Source organism: Girardinichthys multiradiatus, chromosome Y (assembly GCF_021462225.1).
Source record: "Girardinichthys multiradiatus isolate DD_20200921_A chromosome Y, DD_fGirMul_XY1, whole genome shotgun sequence".
NCBI classification, from domain to species: Eukaryota; Metazoa; Chordata; class Actinopteri; order Cyprinodontiformes; family Goodeidae; genus Girardinichthys; species Girardinichthys multiradiatus.
The window spans coordinates 6,566,193-6,585,554 of NC_061818.1; the positions used below are offsets into that span (position 1 = coordinate 6,566,193).

The 19,362-nt window shown below is 41.1% G+C and overlaps 1 protein-coding gene across 32 annotated transcripts in view; it reads left to right on the forward strand.

The window, feature by feature from the left end:
* The first annotated feature begins 4,257 nt into the window (after nucleotides 1-4,257).
* LOC124864123 (C-Jun-amino-terminal kinase-interacting protein 3-like) overlaps nucleotides 4,258-19,362 on the forward strand; it is a 43,026-nt gene continuing 27,921 nt past the window's right edge. For 14 of the 32 annotated variants that reach the window (XM_047358771.1, XM_047358779.1, XM_047358780.1 and 11 more), the window contains exons 1-4: nucleotides 4,263-5,178; nucleotides 16,791-16,911; nucleotides 17,586-17,656; nucleotides 18,686-18,777. In XM_047358771.1, the coding sequence (XP_047214727.1) occupies nucleotides 4,879-5,178; nucleotides 16,791-16,911; nucleotides 17,586-17,656; nucleotides 18,686-18,777 (584 nt within the window). In that variant the 5' untranslated portion in view covers nucleotides 4,263-4,878. Of the gene's footprint in view, nucleotides 5,179-16,790; nucleotides 16,912-17,585; nucleotides 17,657-18,685; nucleotides 18,778-19,362 lie in introns of all 32 variants that reach the window. The other 18 variants (XM_047358758.1, XM_047358774.1, XM_047358760.1 and 15 more) reach the window with 5 other exon arrangements.

Sequence of the window (19,362 nt, forward strand, 5' to 3'; positions counted from 1 at the left end):
GAGCTTGTTTTCTTTGCATTCCAAGAACATCTCTGAAAACCTGACGAATTAAAAGAATCTGTTGTGCACTTGGGTGTTCTATATATTTGATAAATCTGTATGTTACATAACTAGAACAGAAGAAAATGATCAGGTAGGGTGCATTTTATAGACGGGGACGATCTGGATAGAGCACCAGGCTATCAGAGATCTGATACAGAGAAGAGCAGCTAAGCACACAATCTCTCTGATGCAATCTAGATGGGTTACATAACCAAACATGCATGTTTTAGGAAGCCATAATACCCAGGTTACTCACGCATACTCAGATGGAGCATGCAAAACCACAGGCAGAAAATGTTCAGATAAAAAAAAAAAAAAAGTGCATTACTTGTGAGTCAAGTTTGTTCCACCGACTGTTAGAATTCATCTTATTCTCAGCCAAAAACTAGTGCCTTTCAAAAGTATTTACAACCCCTTTCCACATCCCTATTTTACAACCACCAACTTCAGTGTTTGGTAATGGAATTTTCTTTGATAGATCATAACAAGGTAGTGCATAATTGTTAGATGCATGATTTTCAGAATATTTTCCAAATAAAACCAGATGTATTTGCCCCCTCTGATACTTGTAAGTAAAATCCAGTCAGAACTTTCATCAGTAGCCTAAAAGTCTGCATATGTTAAACTTGAACTCCAGTATGAATTCAGTTCTGTATTCTGAACTACGTTTAGCGGCAATTAGTCTGCCATGTTGGCATATTTAAATGGAGACTAAAACGTTTATTCTTTATAAAATAGTTTAAGCTCAATCAGAATGTGCAGGGATATCTGTGAATGTCAATTTGTATGTCTTCCCACAGACTGAAAATGTACATTAATGTTATATGTTGAGAGGTGAGCTCCTCCACAGTCTCAAGTCTTAACAAGTTGTCTATTCGTTTTCCCATCACTCTGTCTATCTTGTCCATTCCCGCTGAAGACAACTTTCCCTACAGCATAATCCATCAAATTATGCATCAAAAAATGCATCATGAGCTTTCTGCTAAACATAGCATGTTGCATGTAGGCCAAAGAATTTTGATTGCAGCTGACCAAATTTTTGCTAGTCTCACTTTTCTTTTTCCGTAAAGGTCAGATTTGTGGAGTGTACAACTAACAGATGCCCTGTTGACAGTCTTACCTGAGCCGTGGATCTCTACAGCTCCTTCAGACTTACATAGGACCTCTTGGCTGATGCTCATCTTACTTGCCCTGCCAACTTAGTTGTAAAGGCCTGTCTTTGTAGATATGTAGTTATACCTTACTCCTTCCATATCATGGAGGATGGATTGAACAGCAGTCAGAAAGAAAAGGGTTTTGTTTCCAGACTGGTAGACATCTATTACCTTGTTTTTCATCTGTTCTTGAATTCTATTGTATTGGGGCACGATGGGTTGCTTATGAGATCTTTAGCCTACCTCGTGTTGTCAGAGGGAGGATACTTTTTACTACACTGTATTTAGGCTTTTATGTAACTTTAAGGCATGTATGCTCATTATTTGAATTTCCACCTGGTTGATGCTACAGATGATTGTTTAAAAAAAGGACAATTTCTCATGTTTCCAGCTGTGATTTTTAGGTTATGGCTAACCAGTGCATGTTGTTTACCTCCCTGCCCTTTCACATATTCACTTCTCGTGGCTATGAAATGATTTCCTTTTCAGAGCTGGTCTTAGTTTCTGAACTGACTGGAGCTATACAGGAACATCGCTGCTGACTCACTTTCAGAGTCACAAGACTTTAACAGGGACACATTACAGTAGGTATAGCTGTTTTCTGGGTGTAGAGACTTTAAATCCCTATAGAGACTGAGAAAACACTTCATTTTATTGTCTACTTTGGATATCTTTAGAAAGGAAGATAAAAGTGAATGATGTCTAAAAGGCCGTGCTATAATTATGTAAATATAAATACTGCCTGTTGTCAGCTATGTGAAGTGATTCATTGAATATTTGAAGTGTTTGGTCGTCATGACTAAGATTCTGGCATCAGTTATTGATGTGGATCCTCCATGAGAAACACTGAAACTTCCGTTTTAGTACTTTCAACATAAAACCAAAAGCGGTAAACGGCAGTAAAACCGACAAACTATACCTGGCATCTTACAGGAGAATCCAGGCTTGTCTTTACTATTATTTAGATACATTTCCTATGTACCTATGAAGGCGTATGGATAATTAAGTGACCATTTTTATGATGGCTTATTAAATCTGATACCAAAGTTTTTTGTTTTTTTTTTCAGTTATGTTTTAAGGCGTTTTTGGATAGAGATTTGTCTAGTTTTGCTCAGTTCATGGAAGCAAAGGCCAAGAAATGAAGATGGTACCCTATTCATCTGTAGCAAACTGTTGAGCTTCTTTTTGCTTTTAAGAAATTACATTTTCTTTTTAAATATAAACACAATACATGCTAGTCGACATAAAAATGCAAGCAAAAAACAAGAAGACAATTTGTTTTCATGAGACTAAGAAACTATGTCAACTCCTTAAACTGAGGTCATATCATATAAAAACAACAAAAACTAAATGCAATCATTTCCTTTTCAAAAACAAGTAGGGGAAAGCAAATGCTTCTCAATTCTCGCCCGGTTAAACTTATAAATACATATCAGGCTATACAGTCTGCACTCTATCTTTAAATATGTTTACATACATACTTAACTCGTCATTCACACTGCAGTTTGTACACATGATATATAAGCAAGAAAGTTGAAAAAAAAATTGTAATTTAGACATTAGCAATCAATTTTACTGTATGAGAGTTTCAAGGTAAAAGCTTAAACCAGCATTGAGTGAATTTATTGAAAAAGAAACATATCTCCTTGAGTAGTCAGTTATCTATATAAGGATGATTGTTCAGTCAATCGTCCATAAATGGAATGATTATGACACAACTGGGAACCTAAGACATGACCGTTCACCATACTGACAGGGCAGCCAAGGAAAGCCTCGTTCAGATTACCAGCCAAGAGGTCCCTTGTAACTCTGGAGGAGCTGCAGAGATTCACAAAAGATTTTTTTGACAGGGCAACTATTAGATATGTACTCCCCTAATCTGGGTTTTATGTAAGGGCGACAAAAAGAGGTTCACCTTCCAGCAGGACAACGACCTTAAAGTGGCCAGAGTTGAGGAATGGAAGTGCTGTTCACATCCAAAATGATTTTTTTTTTTTTTTTTGGCAAACATAAATTGGCGAACACTTTCTTATCTAGACATTTGAAGATGGTGTAGACATGTCCGAAAAGACTTGCAGCTGTAATTGGAGCAAAATCTTATTTCAGAAAGTACTAGCCCAAAGGGGCTAAATACAAATGTAAAGTATTCAGATTTCTACTTGTGAAAATTCTTGAAAACCACAAATCATCACTCCAAAACTGTGTTTTTATCATTATTGTTTTTGTTAGTTTGTGTTTTAAGGCTTTATTTCTTGCCATTTTGATCATTATGGCTTAAAGATAATGAAAAGAGCTCCACCCGCAGCCTGAAAGTAAGAGCAGAGTAGATGAATGCGATGCGGGAGGAGCTGCCCGTCTTGGAGCGGAGAGACAGACTCAGGCTTTGAGAAGGAAGCGGAAAGCCTTCGTGACAGATATCAGTGGAAGTGACAACAAGGGTGGTGGTCCGCAGGGCCCTGGCAAACCTGCCAGTGGGCCTGGATACTCTGTGAACAACCAGCTTCTCTAGCAATGGCTGTCTTCTGAACATCTGTCAGTTCAGCAGTCTTACCTGTGATTTTGTAGGCCATAATGTGGCCATAACATTTATACATTAAAAATGCTTTTTAAATTACTTTTATGTATTATTTAAATTTTTCAAGACATTGAATTTTGGGTTTTCATTATCTGTATGCCATAATGATCAAAATGATAAGAAATAAGGCTTGAAATAGTTTACTCTAAACTTTCAAAAAAAAATATTGAACTTTTTCACGATATTCTAATTTGTTTTTAGATGTATCCCAATAAAACACAGGTTTGGAGTAGCAACTTGATCAAATGGAAAAAAAGGTCAAAAGGTATAAATATTTATGAAGGTCTGCCCCACTACTTAATTCAATAATGTATGTGCAAATACAACAATAGAATATATATATAATGCATATAATAAACAAGTTAGAGACGGTAATGACTCTAGAAGAATGCTCTTCCAAGGCGCATTGAGCCAGCTTTTATTTTGAAATCATGCAGCTGTTTTCTTGTTTGCGTGTTTGACTTGACTGACGGCGTGACGTTGAGCAGACTCGGTCAGCTGGCTCCTCCATCTGAACAGCAGAGAGAGCCTCTCCCAAAGGGAGACATCACCATCAACGCCCGACTCAGCTTCATCGGCGGCCCGCCAGAAGAGGAGGAAAACATGGGAGAACCGCGGCTATAGCGGCAATTGGAGGACTAGGATTATTTATTCACCTATTTATTTATTTATTTATTTTCCCAATCAGGGTAATGGCAGGGGTCCACGGCTGCGGCTGCTGAGAAGCAGGTGCAACATCATCGACGGAGGCATTTCGTTCCTCGGCATGGCCTGGGAGAGGGCCGAACCCCAGGCTGGATCACTCCGTGGGAGGGGGCCAAAGGCTGGGCCACGCCTGGGGGCCAAAGCCTGCTAAGACTACTACCGGTACAGCTCTGTACATTAGAGCATTTCTAACACATATTTTCCTTTTAAAGCTCAAGGTTATCCAGCACGCGTAACGCGTGCATCTGCAAAGAATTGAATAAGCGCTTCCTGTAGCCGGTTAGAGGAGAGACGGTGATTGAATATCGTCTATTTTCCCCTCAGAGCGGACTGGATCATAACACTGTGACACTCTAACCTAACAGGCCTGAACATTTGGCTGAGCCTCATCCAGGTGCCAAGATGATAGAGATAGACGAGGTGGTGTACCAGGACGACTACGGCTCCGGCACCGTGATGTCGGAGCGGGTGTCGGGCCTGGCCAACAGCATCTACCGGGAGTTCGAGCGGCTCATCCACAGCTACGACGAGGAGGTGGTGAAGGAGCTGATGCCGCTGGTCGTCAACGTCCTGGAGAACCTGGACGCGGTGCTCACCGAAAACCAGGAGCACGAAGTGGAGCTGGAGCTGCTGAAGGAGGACAACGAGCAGCTCATTACCCAGTATGAACGGGAGAAAGCGCTGCGTAAGCAGGCGGAGGAGGTGAGTAACAGTCCTTCATCCTCATCATCACCTCCAGCTTCAGTCGCAGGCTCTTCTGGAGATGATTGGTTATATTAAGACTGTTGACAACAGTGTCCTTCAGTTTATTTAAATATAAATATAAAGATTGTTTTTACAGTCCTGCCTATGTAATAATAGATGCATAGCAGTTTCGGCAGTGTAGTAAAGCTGCGGTCCAAGGCATAAGCGGACCAGGAAGCTGTTTGGGCCCAGCAGGGGGCCTCCACGATTGCTTCTCAAGCATAAAGCTTCACATTTTTAGTCAAGAATGGGCCTGCTTTGAAATGTTTGATGGTTTCTGATTGGCAAGCTTAAAATAACGTAAAATTCTTAAGGTTCAAATTATCTGGCCATGACAAAAAAGTGGCGGTTTTTTGCATAAATGGCCTCCTGGGGCGAACTCCTCCTACTGCTACCACACAACAAACACATACCTCGTCCATCAATGAAGCCACTTTTGCAAAGAACAAACGAACAAAAAACAATAATGTAACTTTCAGAAACACTACGAACTAGATGGTATTGTTCTTCTAGACTCATCGGTCAACATCAGACTGATGCAAACATTCACGATCATTGTAGAATAAATCAGTCCTTGTCTGACCTGTCGTTATGTATTTCTTTTGTTAAAACCTTTCTCAATCTGTGGTGGTCCTAAAGCTAAGCATCACTGGTGAAGCTCTTTTATGTTTTCATAAATAGAATACAGCTCCTGTTGTAAAGCACTTATTTTCATTGCAAAAATATCTAGTTGAGGTCTGACCAGTCTACAGGTCCTTCTCAAAATATTAGCATATTGTGATGAAGTTCATTATTTTCCATAATGTCATGATGAAAATTTAACATTCATATATTTTAGATTCATTGCACACTAACTGAAATATTTCAGGTCTTTTATTGTCTTAATACGGATGATTTTGGCATACAGCTCATGAAAACCCAAAATTCCTATCTCACAAAATTAGCATATTTCATCCGACCAATAAAAGAAAAGTGTTTTTAATACAAAAAACGTCAACCTTCAAATAATCATGTACAGTTATGCACTCAATACTTGGTCGGGAATCCTTTGGCAGAAATGACTGCTTCAATGCGGCGTGGCATGGAGGCAATCAGCCTGTGGCACTGCTGAGGTCTTATGGAGGCCCAGGATGCTTCGATAGCGGCCTTTAGCTCATCCAGAGTGTTGGGTCTTGAGTCTCTCAACGTTCTCTTCACAATATCCCACAGATTCTCTATGGGGTTCAGGTCAGGAGAGTTGGCAGGCCAATTGAGCACAGTGATACCATGGTCAGTAAACCATTTACCAGTGGTTTTTTGGCACTGTGAGCAGGTGCCAGGTCGTGCTGAAAAATGAAATCTTCATCTCCATAAAGCTTTTCAGCAGATGGAAGCATGAAGTGCTCCAAAATCTCCTGATAGCTAGCTGCATTGACCCTGCCCTTGATAAAACACAGTGGACCAACACCAGCAGCTGACACGGCACCCCAGACCATCACTGACTGTGGGTACTTGACACTGGACTTCTGGCATTTTGGCATTTCCTTCTCCCCAGTCTTCCTCCAGACTCTGGCACCTTGATTTCCAAATGACATGCAGAATTTGCTTTCATCCGAAAAAAGTACTTTGGACCACTAAGCAACAGTCCAGTGCTGCTTCTCTGTAGCCCAGGTCAGGCGCTTCTGCCGCTGTTTCTGGTTCAAAAGTGGCTTGACCTGGGGAATGCGGCACCTGTAGCCCATTTCCTGCACACGCCTGTGCACGGTGGCTCTGGATGTTTTTACTCCAGACTCAGTCCACTGCTTCCGCAGGTCCCCCAAGGTCTGGAATCGGCCCTTCTCCACAATCTTCCTCAGGGTCCGGTCACCTCTTCTCGTTGTGCAGCGTTTTCTGCCACACGTTTTCCTTCTCACAGACTTCCCACTGAGGTGCCTTGATACAGCACTCTGGGAACAGCCTATTCATTCAGAAATTTCTTTCTGTGTCTTACCCTCTTGCTTGAGGGTGTCAATAGTGGCCTTCTGGACAGCAGTCAGGTCGGCAGTCTTACCCATGATTGGGGTTTTGAGTGATGAACCAGGCTGGGAGTTTTAAAGGCCTCAGGAATCTTTTGCAGGTGTTTAGAGTTAACTCGTTGATTCAGATGATTAGGTTCATAGCTCGTTTAGAGACCCTTTTAATGATATGCTAATTTTGTGAGATAGGAATTTTGGGTTTTCATGAGCTGTATGCCAAAATCATCTGTATTAAGACAATAAAAGACCTGAAATATTTCAGTTAGTGTGCAATGAATCTAAAATTTATGAATGTTAAATTTTCATCATGACATTATGGAATATAATGAACTTTATCACAATATGCTAATATTTTGAGAAGGACCTGTAAATAAACTGCTAAAAAAAAAAAAAGGGAAAACTCAAATAACACATCCTAGATCTGAATGAATGAAATATTCTCATTGAATACTTTGTTCTGTACAAAGTTGAATGTGCTGACAACAAAATCACACAAAAATCATCAATGGAAATCAAATTTATTAACCAATGGAGGCCTGGATGTGGAGTCACACACAAAATTAAAGTGGTAAAACACACTACAGGCTGATCCAACTTTGACATAATGTCCTTAAAACAAGTCAAAATGAGGCTCAGTATTGTGTGTGTGGCCTCTACGTGCCTGTATGACCTCCCTACAATGCCTGGAGATGCTCCTGATGAGACGGTGGATGGTCTCCTGAGGGATCTCCTCCCAGACCTGGACTAAAGCATCCACCAACTCCTGGACAGTCTGTGGTGCAACGTGACGTTGGTGGATGGAGCGAGACATGATGTCCCAGATGTGCTCAATCGGATTCAGGTCTGGGGAACGGGCGGGCCAGTCCTAGCTTCAATGTCTTCATCTTGCAGGAACTGCTGACACACTCCAGCAACACATGAGGTCTAGCATTGTCCTGCATTAGGTGGAACCCAGGGCCAACCGTACCAGCATATGGTCTCACAAGGGGTCTGAGGATCTCATCTTGGTACCTAATGGCAGTCAGGCTACCTCTGGCGAGTACATGGAGGGCCGTGCGACCCTCCAAAGAAATGCCACCCCACACCATTACTGACCCACTGCCAAACCGGTCATGCTGAAGGATGTTGCAGGCAGCAGATCGCTCTCCATGGTGTCTCCAGACTCTGTCATGTCTGTCACATGTGCTCAGTGTAAACCTGCTTTCATCTGTGAAGAGCACAGGGCGCCAGTGGTGAATTTGCCAATCCTGGACGGTGTTGGGCTGTGAGCACAACCACCATTTGTGGACGTAGGGCCCTCATACCATCCTCATGGAGTCGGTTTCTAACCGTTTGTGCAGACACGTGCACATTTGTGGCCTGCTGGAAGTCATTTTGCAGGGCTCTGGCAGTGCTCCTCCTGTTCCTCCTTGCACAAAGGTGGAGGTAGCGGTCCTGCTGCTGGGTTGTTGCCCTCCTACGGCCTCCTCCACGTCTCCTGGTGTACTGGCCTGTCTCCTGGTAGCGCCTCCAGGCTCTGGACACTACGCTGACAGACACAGCAAACCTTCTTGCCACAGCTCGCATTGATGTACCATCCTGGATGAGCTGCACTACCTGAGCCACTTGTGTGGGTTGTAGAGTCTGTCTCATGCTACCACGAGTGTGAAAGCACCACCAACATTCAAAAGAGACCAAAGCATCAGTCAGAAAGCATCGGTACTGAAGAGTGGTCTGTGGTCCCCACCTGCAGAACCACTCCTTTATTGAGTGTGTCTTGCTAATCGCCAAAGATTTCCCCCTGTTGTCTATTCCATTTACACAACAACATGTGAAATTGATTGTCAATCAGTGTTGCTTCCTAAGTGGACAGTTTGATTTCACAGAAGTTTGATTTACTTGGAGTTATACAGGTCCTTCTCAAAATATTAGCATATTGTGATAAAATTCATTATTTTCCGTAATATCATGATGAAAATTTAACATTCATATATTTTAGATTCATTGCACACTAACTGAAATATTTTAGGTCTTTTATTGTCTTAATACGGATGATTTTGGCATACAGCTCATGAAAACCCAAAATTCCTATCTCACAAAATTAGCATATTTCATCCAACCAATAAAAGAAAAGTGTTTTTAATACAAAAAACGTCAACCTTCAAATAATCATGTACAGTTATGCATTCAATACTTGGTCGGGAATCCTTTTGCAGAAATGACTGCTTCAATGCGGCGTGGCATGGAGGCAATCAGCCTGTGGCACTGCTGAGGTCTTATGGAGGCCCAGGATGCTTCGATAGCGGCCTTTAGCTCATCCAGAGTGTTGGGTCTTGAGTCTCTCAATGTTCTCTTCACAATATCCCACAGATTCTCTATGGGGTTCAGGTCAGGAGAGTTGGCAGGCCAATTGAGCACAGTGATACCATGGTCAGTAAACCATTTACCAGTGGTTTTGGCACTGTGAGCAGGTGCCAGGTCGTGCTGAAAAATGAAATCTTCATCTCCAAAAAGCTTTTCAGCAGATGGAAGCATGAAGTGCTCCAAAATCTCCTGATAGCTAGCTGCATTGACCCTGCCCTTGATAAAACACAGTGGACCAACACCAGCAGCTGACACGGCACCCCAGACCATCACTGACTGTGGGTACTTGACACTGGACTTCTGGCATTTTGGCATTTCCTTCTCCCCAGTCTTCCTCCAGACTCTGGCACCTTGATTTCCGAATGACAACGAAAAAAGTACTTTGGACCACTGAGCAACAGTCCAGTGCTGCTTATCTGTAGCCCAGGTCAGGCGCTTCTGCCGCTGTTTCTGGTTCAAAAGTGGCTTGACCTGGGGAATGTGGCACCTGTAGCCCATTTCCTGCACACGCCTGTGCACGGTGGCTCTGGATGTTTCTACTCCAGACTCAGTCCGCTGCTTCCGCAGGTCCCCCAAGGTCTGGAATCGGCCCTTCTCCACAATCTTCCTCAGGGTCAGGTCACCTCTTCACGTTGTGCAGCGTTTTCTGACACACTTTTTCCTTCCCACAGACTTCCCACTGAGGTACCTTGATACAGCACTCTGGGAACAGCCTATTCGTTCAGAAATGTCTTTCTTTGTCTTACCCTCTTGCTTGAGGGTGTCAATAGTGGCCTTCTGGACAGCAGTCAGGTCGGCAGTCTTACCCATGATTGGGGTTTTGAGTGATGAACCAGGCTGGGAGTTTTAAAGGCCTCAGGAATCTTTTGCAGGTGTTTAGAGTTAACTCGTTGATTCAGATGATTAGGTTCATAGCTCGTTTAGAGACCCTTTTAATGATATGCTAATTTTGTGAGATAGGAATTTTGGGTTTTCATGAGCTGTATGCCAAAATCATCCGTATTAAGACAATAAAAGACCTGAAATATTTCAGTTAGTGTGCAATGAATCTAAAATATATGAATGTTAAATTTTCATCATGACATTATGGAAAATAATGAACTTTATCACAATATGCTAATATTTTGAGAAGGACCTGTATTGTGTTGTTTAGGTGTTCCCTTTATTTTTTGAGCAGTGTATGTAAGATTTTGAGATTGTGAAATGCAAACCGGACTCCAAAAACAGCATCAAGGTTTTAACAAATCACATACAAACCTCAGCGTCATCAGTTCCCAGTGATGAGAGCAGTATTTTCGTATACTGATCACTGATGGCCACGTAAATAGGCAATAGAAAAACTCTTCATGGAGCAATTGAATGATGCTTCCTTTGATTGTTGGCACCAAACCACCCATGCCACCCTGGGTAGAAACCAAAGTAACTCCATTAAATACCATCACTGACTGTAATTTTACAGGGAAAAAAGAAATTAGTTGAATAGTTATGCTAACAGTCATAAGTTAATGTTGCTAGTTTTATCACAGTAGAGTCAAAAGAAAAGTTGGCTTTTTTGAGCAACTGTGTACATAAAATTGGTACGGTAAGCAAAAATGTTTAATTCGAGTATTTTAAACGGTCCCAGCTAGATATAAATTAGTGTGCCGCATATGCATGGGATATTAAAATGGCACAGTTCAAGCCTGTTCTTTTGTCTGTCACAAAAACCTTTGTATACACCCAGTAATCTTTCAGCTGCTGTTATTCACAGTACTTTTAGACGTCAGAAAAGCAGTTTATCAGTAATAAGTTCACCAGGCCTCTGAAGTATATGCAAATCTACAATAAAAGCTCTCAATATGCAAACTCAAAAGTAGAAATGATAGGCTGCAAGTTAATACTGTACTTGGTGATAATGAGCAGAGTCTAGCAACAGTAGTTGGAGTGCAGCATCACTCTTGGCGAGTGAATCTACTTGACAAAACAGGAAGAACAGAAAGAGAAGATACAGCGGTGTACATCAAAAATAATAGCTATTACATTAGTAGCAAGTTTAGAGTGTTTTGATCATCCCAACAACTCCGACAATGTTTTTTGTTTGTTAGCAATGTAAATACAGTAACTCACAAAGAGGTAACAGAAAACATAAAAAACCCATAAATACTCAGCTGAGTTGGAGTTCAAATCAGTCACACAGACATACAGGTGACACCTATTAACAAAGCTGACCTGAGGCATAAGGGAACTAAGCTCCTGCTTTGGGCCCTCCAGGCCAGCAGGGGGCCACAAGAGCACTCAAAATCTCAGACAGAATATCTACTTGATTCCTGGCTGGCTGCCATAGGATTGATAGTGTGAGCTGCAGTAAAGCGGTTTGTTTTTGTACCTGATCTTATGTAGTGTGCCGTATTTTGTAGGTGCTCATTTGCAGCTTATCCACATTCCTTACTTTTTTTTATCTGTAATGAAAATCATACAACTCTGGATATATCTTTTCGAAGCTCTGGCATGCACGAACATACCTACCTGTTATTTGCTACCTGTGACTGAAATTTACTACTTTAAAACAGTCTCAAAACTTCATATCAGCTGTCACGTTTAAACGTAAGCTTATTTTAAACTTTGTGTAAATAATCTTAAGATTCAAAATACTGACACGTGCTCTAGGTGACATCAAACAAAGTAAAAATATTATGTTAACAGTCATACATTTAATGTCAGCAGTCTAATGTTTTCTGCTGTTAGATGCGTTATATGCATACTCTTAACATAAGCAAATAAATCTCTCAGTTTATAGTTTTCTGCAGCCGACACTAAGGTCAATCCGTTTGACCTCTTTTTTTCCTGACTTTAACAAGTCTATTTAGTTTATTTAGACAAAAACTGACACCTAACATAACTGCCAGACCAGGTTAATAGGTCAAACCGAAAAGCTCAGCTTCATCCCAGATGCTGCTCATTTAAAGCTACTGGCCAGAGTTTGCTTTAAAATCTGTCAAAGTCAGGTTAAATACAGATGGGGACACAATTATTAGTTCCCTTATAAAACAGGCTTTGTTCTTAAAAGGATTTCCCAAATGCTGATAAACAGAGCAAAGCATATTTAACACAACTTTAATATGTTAAATAAATATGTAATTGCCAGAAAAAAAAACTTAATTCCTACAAAAGTGAGATATAACATTGAAGCACTTTTTATATATTTTTTATTTATCTTTAATTTTATTTTCCTGGAAATACCTAGAGTAAAGGACCCGTTTAGACGTCAATGGGCACTTTGGGTTTGTGTTTGATGATTGAACTGTGTTTTATTCCCCCTATTTTTAATTTCAAATTTCATAAAAATGTATGAAATGTTAAATGTCACAAATATTGCATTTCATTTTTTTGTGTGTAACTTTAGAAACTGCTCTCCACACCTTTGGCCATTTCCTTTAAGAAACGAGGTGTAGTGACCAAGATGATGATCAAGTCAAGGGCCCCCAAAAATTCAATCCCCATGCAACCTTGAACTGGCTCTGCCTGAAGTCTGAGAGGAACTGAAAAGGCCGTTTTTGTAAAAATAGAAATAAATAAATCAATAAAAAATGATGGAACATTTGTCAATCATAAACAAGATCTTCAGTGGGTCGGTACCCTGCATGCTTAGATCTTTCCTGCTTCAACATAACCAGGGCTTTGCACATCTTCAGGACCTACTGAGGACTTAATTCAAGTGTTTACTGTCAGCTGTGTTGGAGTTTAGATGCACTTAAAACATGCAGGACTGGAGCTGGATATCTCAGGTGGATCACAGATGAAACGTTGCAGGTCTTTTATCACACGCAAAATCATTTTTAAAGAGCAATTCTGGTCAGCAAGTTGCTAGTGTAATAAAGCATAGATAATGATTCTATCACATAGCATCCTCAGATGGTTGATTTAGTGTGGAAGTGAGGGAAAACTGGAAAGCTTTTAGTAGGATAAGCCCACAGTTTGTGAGTGACTGCGATCACACTGACTTCCATGTCTGAAAGAACAGAAAATATGTCCCCCCTTTATACTTAACAGCTCCGTTTGTTCTTTACATCAAAATATCCTCTTTTTTTTCCTTTGACGGATAAACAGATCGTTTTGTCTGACCATGAGCACTGCTCAGTGGGGGATGGGACGACGTCCTCACAATTGCAGTCAAGGAAATCAATAGCGCACAGAGCACTGGCACTGTAACCCGATTTGTGCTTGTAAGAGGCAGACAGAGGGATAAAAACAGATCCAAAGAAACAGGCTCAAGTTTATGGAGCTGCAGTGGGACTCAGGTTAAAAGCAAAAAGCTAATAGGAGAAGAAAATATGGAGGAAATCTTGGAATACATTAAAACACCCTCTTGAGTAAATTTAGGGACCGTGGAGCAAAAAGCAGCTCCGATTACAAGGTTGTGGGGCCACAGTTGATGGGAAACAAAGACAGCACCTCGGATGGGGCCCATATATCAAGACTTCCATTACTAGTCTTTAAAATAAGATGCTCTTTTTTCTGTAATGGACTGATCAGGTTTCATCACTGAGGATCACAGGTTTTACACATTGTGCTTCTGTTTTTGTTTTTTTGTCTTTTTTTGTTTTGTTTGTTTTGCCTTTAATCTTATTTGGGTTAAATCTTTTCCACAAAAAAATCCTCAGGTTTAATCCTAAACAAACAAGTATGACCTGACATCGAGTCAATGGGGATTTAAAGCAGATTTCTCAGCATATTCCGTGCTGTTTGCACTTCACTCTCTTCACAGGTATCACACATTATATATTGCTGAAACTGTGACCAAACTGCATTCAAATGCACTTAGCTCTGGTTTGTCAGGGAAGTAAATTAGATCCACTCCATCATCACAAGGATACCTGCAGAATTATTGATCCTAGACAGACTGTATACAGGACCCAAGACAAAGTTATTTTTATGTTTGTCCTGCTCAGTGTGGTAGTTTTGTTCCTATTCATAGAATTGCATCCTTTGCCTGTGCCTCTATGTTGCACGAGGTTCTCCCAAGACGTGCAGATCCCCAGAGGTTCCAGAGGAGTCCCCAGAACAGAGGCAGCCTTTTTTATCAGCTTGTGGATTTTTTTTAAGTTCCTGGCTCTGATGCTGCTTCCCCAGCAGATGATGGCAGAAGAGATCACACTCTCCACAACACTTATAGAAGATATGCAGCATCTTGCTGCAAACATCAAAGGACCTAAGCTTCCTCAAGAAGTACAGTCTGCTCTGTCCCTTCTTGTAGATGGTTTCATGGTTGCATCTCCACTCTAGTCTGTTGTCCAGGTGAACACCGAGGTATTTATACTCCTCCAGCACCTCCACTTCTTCTCCCATGATGGAAACAGTGTCTGACTTATTCCCGTTTCTCTTAAAATCAACAATCATCTCCTTTGTTTTATTTACGTTCAAGATGAGATGATTGTTTCCACACCATGCTACAAAGCGGTCCACCACCTTCCTGTACTCAGCTTCTTGTCCATCTCTGATCCACCCCACGACTGCAGAATCATCCGAGTATTTCTGCAGATGACAGGAGTCTGTCTTGCACTGGAAGTCTGAGGTGTACAGAGTGAAAAGGAATGGTGAGAGTACAGTCCTCTGTGGTGCTCCTGTGCGGCTGACTATCTGGTTAGACTCATAACCCTTCAGTCTCACAAACTGTGGTCTGTTTGTCAGGTAGTCTTTGATCCAGGAGATTGTTGAGGCCTCCACCTGAGTCTTCTGGAGTTTCTGACAAAGCAAATCAGGTTGGATTGTATTAAATGCACTGGAGAAATCAAAGAACATGATCCTCACAGTGCTGCTGGCTTTGTCCAGATGACAGTGGGTTTGTTGAAGCAGGTGTATGATGGCATCTTCAACTCCAACTCCACAGCGATACATAGAAGCTGATTCTTTTGGCCTATTTTTTTTTCATGAAATATAAGCTCTGTCAGGTTGATGTAAAGAAGAGGTTTCCAGATTCTTAATTGGATTTAGGTCTGGACTTGGACTAGGTCATTCTAACACAGAAATATGGTTTGATCTAAGCCATTGTAGTGTAACTCTGGCCAGTTGTTTATGGTTGTTGTCTTGCTAGAAGGTGACCCTCCTAGTCTTCTGCAGCCTCTAACAGGTTTTCGTCCAGGATTGCCCTGTATTTGGCCCCATTCATCTTCCCATCAGCTCTGAACAGCTTTCCTATCCTCACTGAAGGAAAGCATCCCTACAATATGATTCTACCACCACCTTGTTTCACCATGGGGATGATGTTTTTCAGGAAAAGTGCAGTGTTAGCTCCGAGCCTTACAGTGTAGCTTACATGTAGCCCAAAACAGATCCGTTATGATCTCATCTGTGGAGTGCACCGTGACCACTGTGCACTCTGTGTCCCCTACATGGATTGTGACAAACTGCAAATGGGACTTCTTGTGGCTTTTTTTGAAAATGACTTTCTTGTGGCCACTGTTCCATAAAGGCCGGATTTGTGGAGTGAACAAACCTCTCGGGCCTTCACAGAACAGCTGTTAAATAACACATAGCTGGACTCTATTTACCTAGTAGAACCTCTTGCGTGTGCTGGATGTTATTTAAGGGTATCAAAGTAAAGGGGGCAGAAAACCAATGCTTGGAACATTTTCCTGCTTTTTTTCATAAGAAATGTTGAAAAAAAATGTATAATTTTCCCTTTTGTTTTACAATCCGGTTTATGAACATTTTTGCTTTGAAAAGACTTTTCCTTTAAAATCAACAATTTATGTTGTAAATAGGTTTGTTTCCTAACAGATATTAGGTGACTTTAAAGTGTTAGAATGAGTTTATTTGTAAGAGCTATTCCATGTACAGTTGTGTGTCTCTGCTGCAAAATAATTGTGGTTCTGCCCTGCAGTCAGAGGATTACAGTATTAAGCCTCTGTGTACTTACAGCACTGGAAAAAAAGGGCGACATTGTAAACAGCTTTATGAGAAACAAAAACAGAGACACAGGAGTGTGGAGCTCTGTGTGGCTCAGTCCCTACAGTTTACACGCTGAAACAAAAAGTAAAATGTCTGCATATCTCCAAGTGAGACAAGTTATGTAAAATGTGATAAAAACACACAGGAATAGCTGAAACCTGGTCTCAGTCATAATCAGGGTGCTCTACACAGCAGTCAACAATTTGCTGTGTTTTGGTAGCCAATCAGATCACTATAACACTGTAAAACGTTTAACTTTTTCTTAAGTTGATTTTTTTAAGTGTGATAGTTTTTCTCTCCTTTTAGAAATTCATTGAATTTGAGGACAGCCTGGAAGCGGATAAGAAGGAGCTGCAGATGCAGGTGGAGCTTCTGGAGCTGCAGGGGAAGCAGTTAGAGCTAAAGACAAAGAACTACTCCGACCAGAGTGAGTAGCTGTTCTGTATTATATGAAATAAACCTGACCACTGAAAGCAGAAACTCAAGCTAAAGCCTGGAAATAGCCTGATTTATCCTAATTGAATCATGTTTGCAGCCCAAACTGCACAGTGGCACAGTTGGGAGCACTGTTGCCTTGCAGCAAGAAGGTCCTGGGTTCGATTCCCGGCCGGGGGTCTTTCTGCATGGAGTTTGCATGTTCTTCCCGTGCATGCGTGGGTTCTCACCGGGTACTCCGGCTTCCTCCCACAGTCCAAAGACATGCCTATTAAGTTAATTGGTCTCTCTAAATTGCCCTTAGGTGTATGAATGAGTGTGTGCATGGTTGTTTGTGTGTTGCCCTGCGATGGGCTGGCGACCTGTCCAGGGTGTACCCTGCCTTTCGCCCATAGACTGCTGGAGATAGGCTCCAGCTCAACTGTGACCCACTATGGAATAAGCGGTAGAAAATGACTGACTGACTCATGTTTGGTCTTTGCTTTGTGCTGAGGACCATAATAATAAAGACCCAGTCTGCGAGGATAAGTTGAATTTTAGAAAAAAAATACTTTTAAGTTTTGTGGTTTTCAGAACATTATCATTTATTTTGTATTAAGTGTGCCCTGACTGTTATTTTTTGTTTCATTAGAATTAGAAAGACACATTTCTTTTATTTTCTCCCAGTCACTCGTCTTGAAGAGCGTGAAGCAGAGATGAAGAAGGAGTTCAACGCTCTTCACCAGCGCCACACTGAGGTAAGCAATATTATTTGCGTTTTGCTTATTTTACGAATGTTTAAAGGCCCATATATACTTTGCATAAACAAAATATATATGGGCCTTTTGTTCGAGATTTTAAGAACAAACTCAATTCTGGCCAGATTCAACAGCATACAGATGTTGCAAATGCATCTTTTTTATTAGATATGTGTATATTGTAAATTGTAAATTGTAAATTTGTATATTCTGTAATGCAAAAACAGAACAAAAGAGCAAAGTGTACCGGAGGCAAATTCCTTGTTTGTATGTACGAACTTGGCAATAAAGCTGATTCTGATTCTGATTCTGATATTTCATACTTCACAAGAACTCAAGTGCAAAACTCCTGAGAAGTCCTCATAGGACCCTCCCACTACAACACTTGTCGGTGTATTAACCATGCCCATTTTATATTCCTGACCAATCACAATCGTTGTTTGACACACAAGAAAAAAGCTCTGCCCAGAATATGTGTCAAGAACAAGCGGTAAGAGTTCCCAAAGCAGGCCTGTGTCATTCTGTTGCAGTGGGAGTCAGAACACGTTTATCTATGTAGGCTTGTAGTGCAACTTCTTTTCTTCTTTTTACTGTAGATTTTTGGTTGATCAGAGAATCTCTAAAGTTTTTAAATACCAATCTATAACTTAGTGTTTCCCTGGTATTTAAACATGATATGACACTGAGGCCCATTTCCTCTAGCCACTGGTCGATAAGCAGGACAGGGACCCCTGTTTATCTTGCCACCAAAGCTAACCTAAAAATGTGGAGTTTGCTTAAACTCTATGGGATTTAAATTGGGCTTGTGCTTTGACCAGATGAGACAGGGACTGAGCCTTTCAGCAACAAAAATGGACAAAATAATGAAAATAATGAATATGGGTAAAAATAATTGAAAGTAATTTTTGACCTATAAACTGTAAATCCTAACCCTAATTGTCAATGTAGTGTCAAATGAAGCAGGCCAAATGTTCTCTGTTTTAGCTTCACTACTGTTTTAAAAGGAGTTTTCAATATGTTGGTCCCCAGATGATTCAGACGTACGTAGAGCACATAGAGCGGTCCAAACTGCAGCAGGCAGGGAGTAACGGCCAACCAGAAGGCCCCGGCTGTGGACGACCGTGAGTGGACGTTGTCTTGTGCATGGGCTTGTCTCTGTTATTCATGTGTGGAGTTGTAGCTCTCACACATTGTGTTGTTGGAAGGTTTTTGTGTTGTGTTCTGAACATGTCAGGATTTTTATGTGTCATCATCATGCTGTGGAGAACAGCTTGTCTGTCCCACTGATACAGATCAGAGGCTGTGTGCCAGCCTTTTGGGAAATCATTGGGAAAAAAGTAATTTTGGTGCTCATTTATCAGCTTGCAAGGCTGAGCAAGCCTTAGGGCATGAGGAAAACATCTGGTGCAGCTTTAGTTACTGTACTGCATATAAGTCTTTTCCTGCATGATGATCTTTTTAAAGTAACTCCATACTGCATCCCAACACATTTTAACAGCAGTATCTGATGCAATAAATCATGATGCTGCAAACCTTGAATGAGGCTTTTTGAACCCCTTTGAGGTTTACAGAATGCATTATTTTGGAAAACTAGGAGAGCAGCTCCTGCAATGAAACATCCACTGTTTAGAAGCAGAGGAAAAACAGAGCTGTAAAAATTCATTAGAACTATAATCTAAAGGTGTACCTGTGTGTTTGTGTGGGTC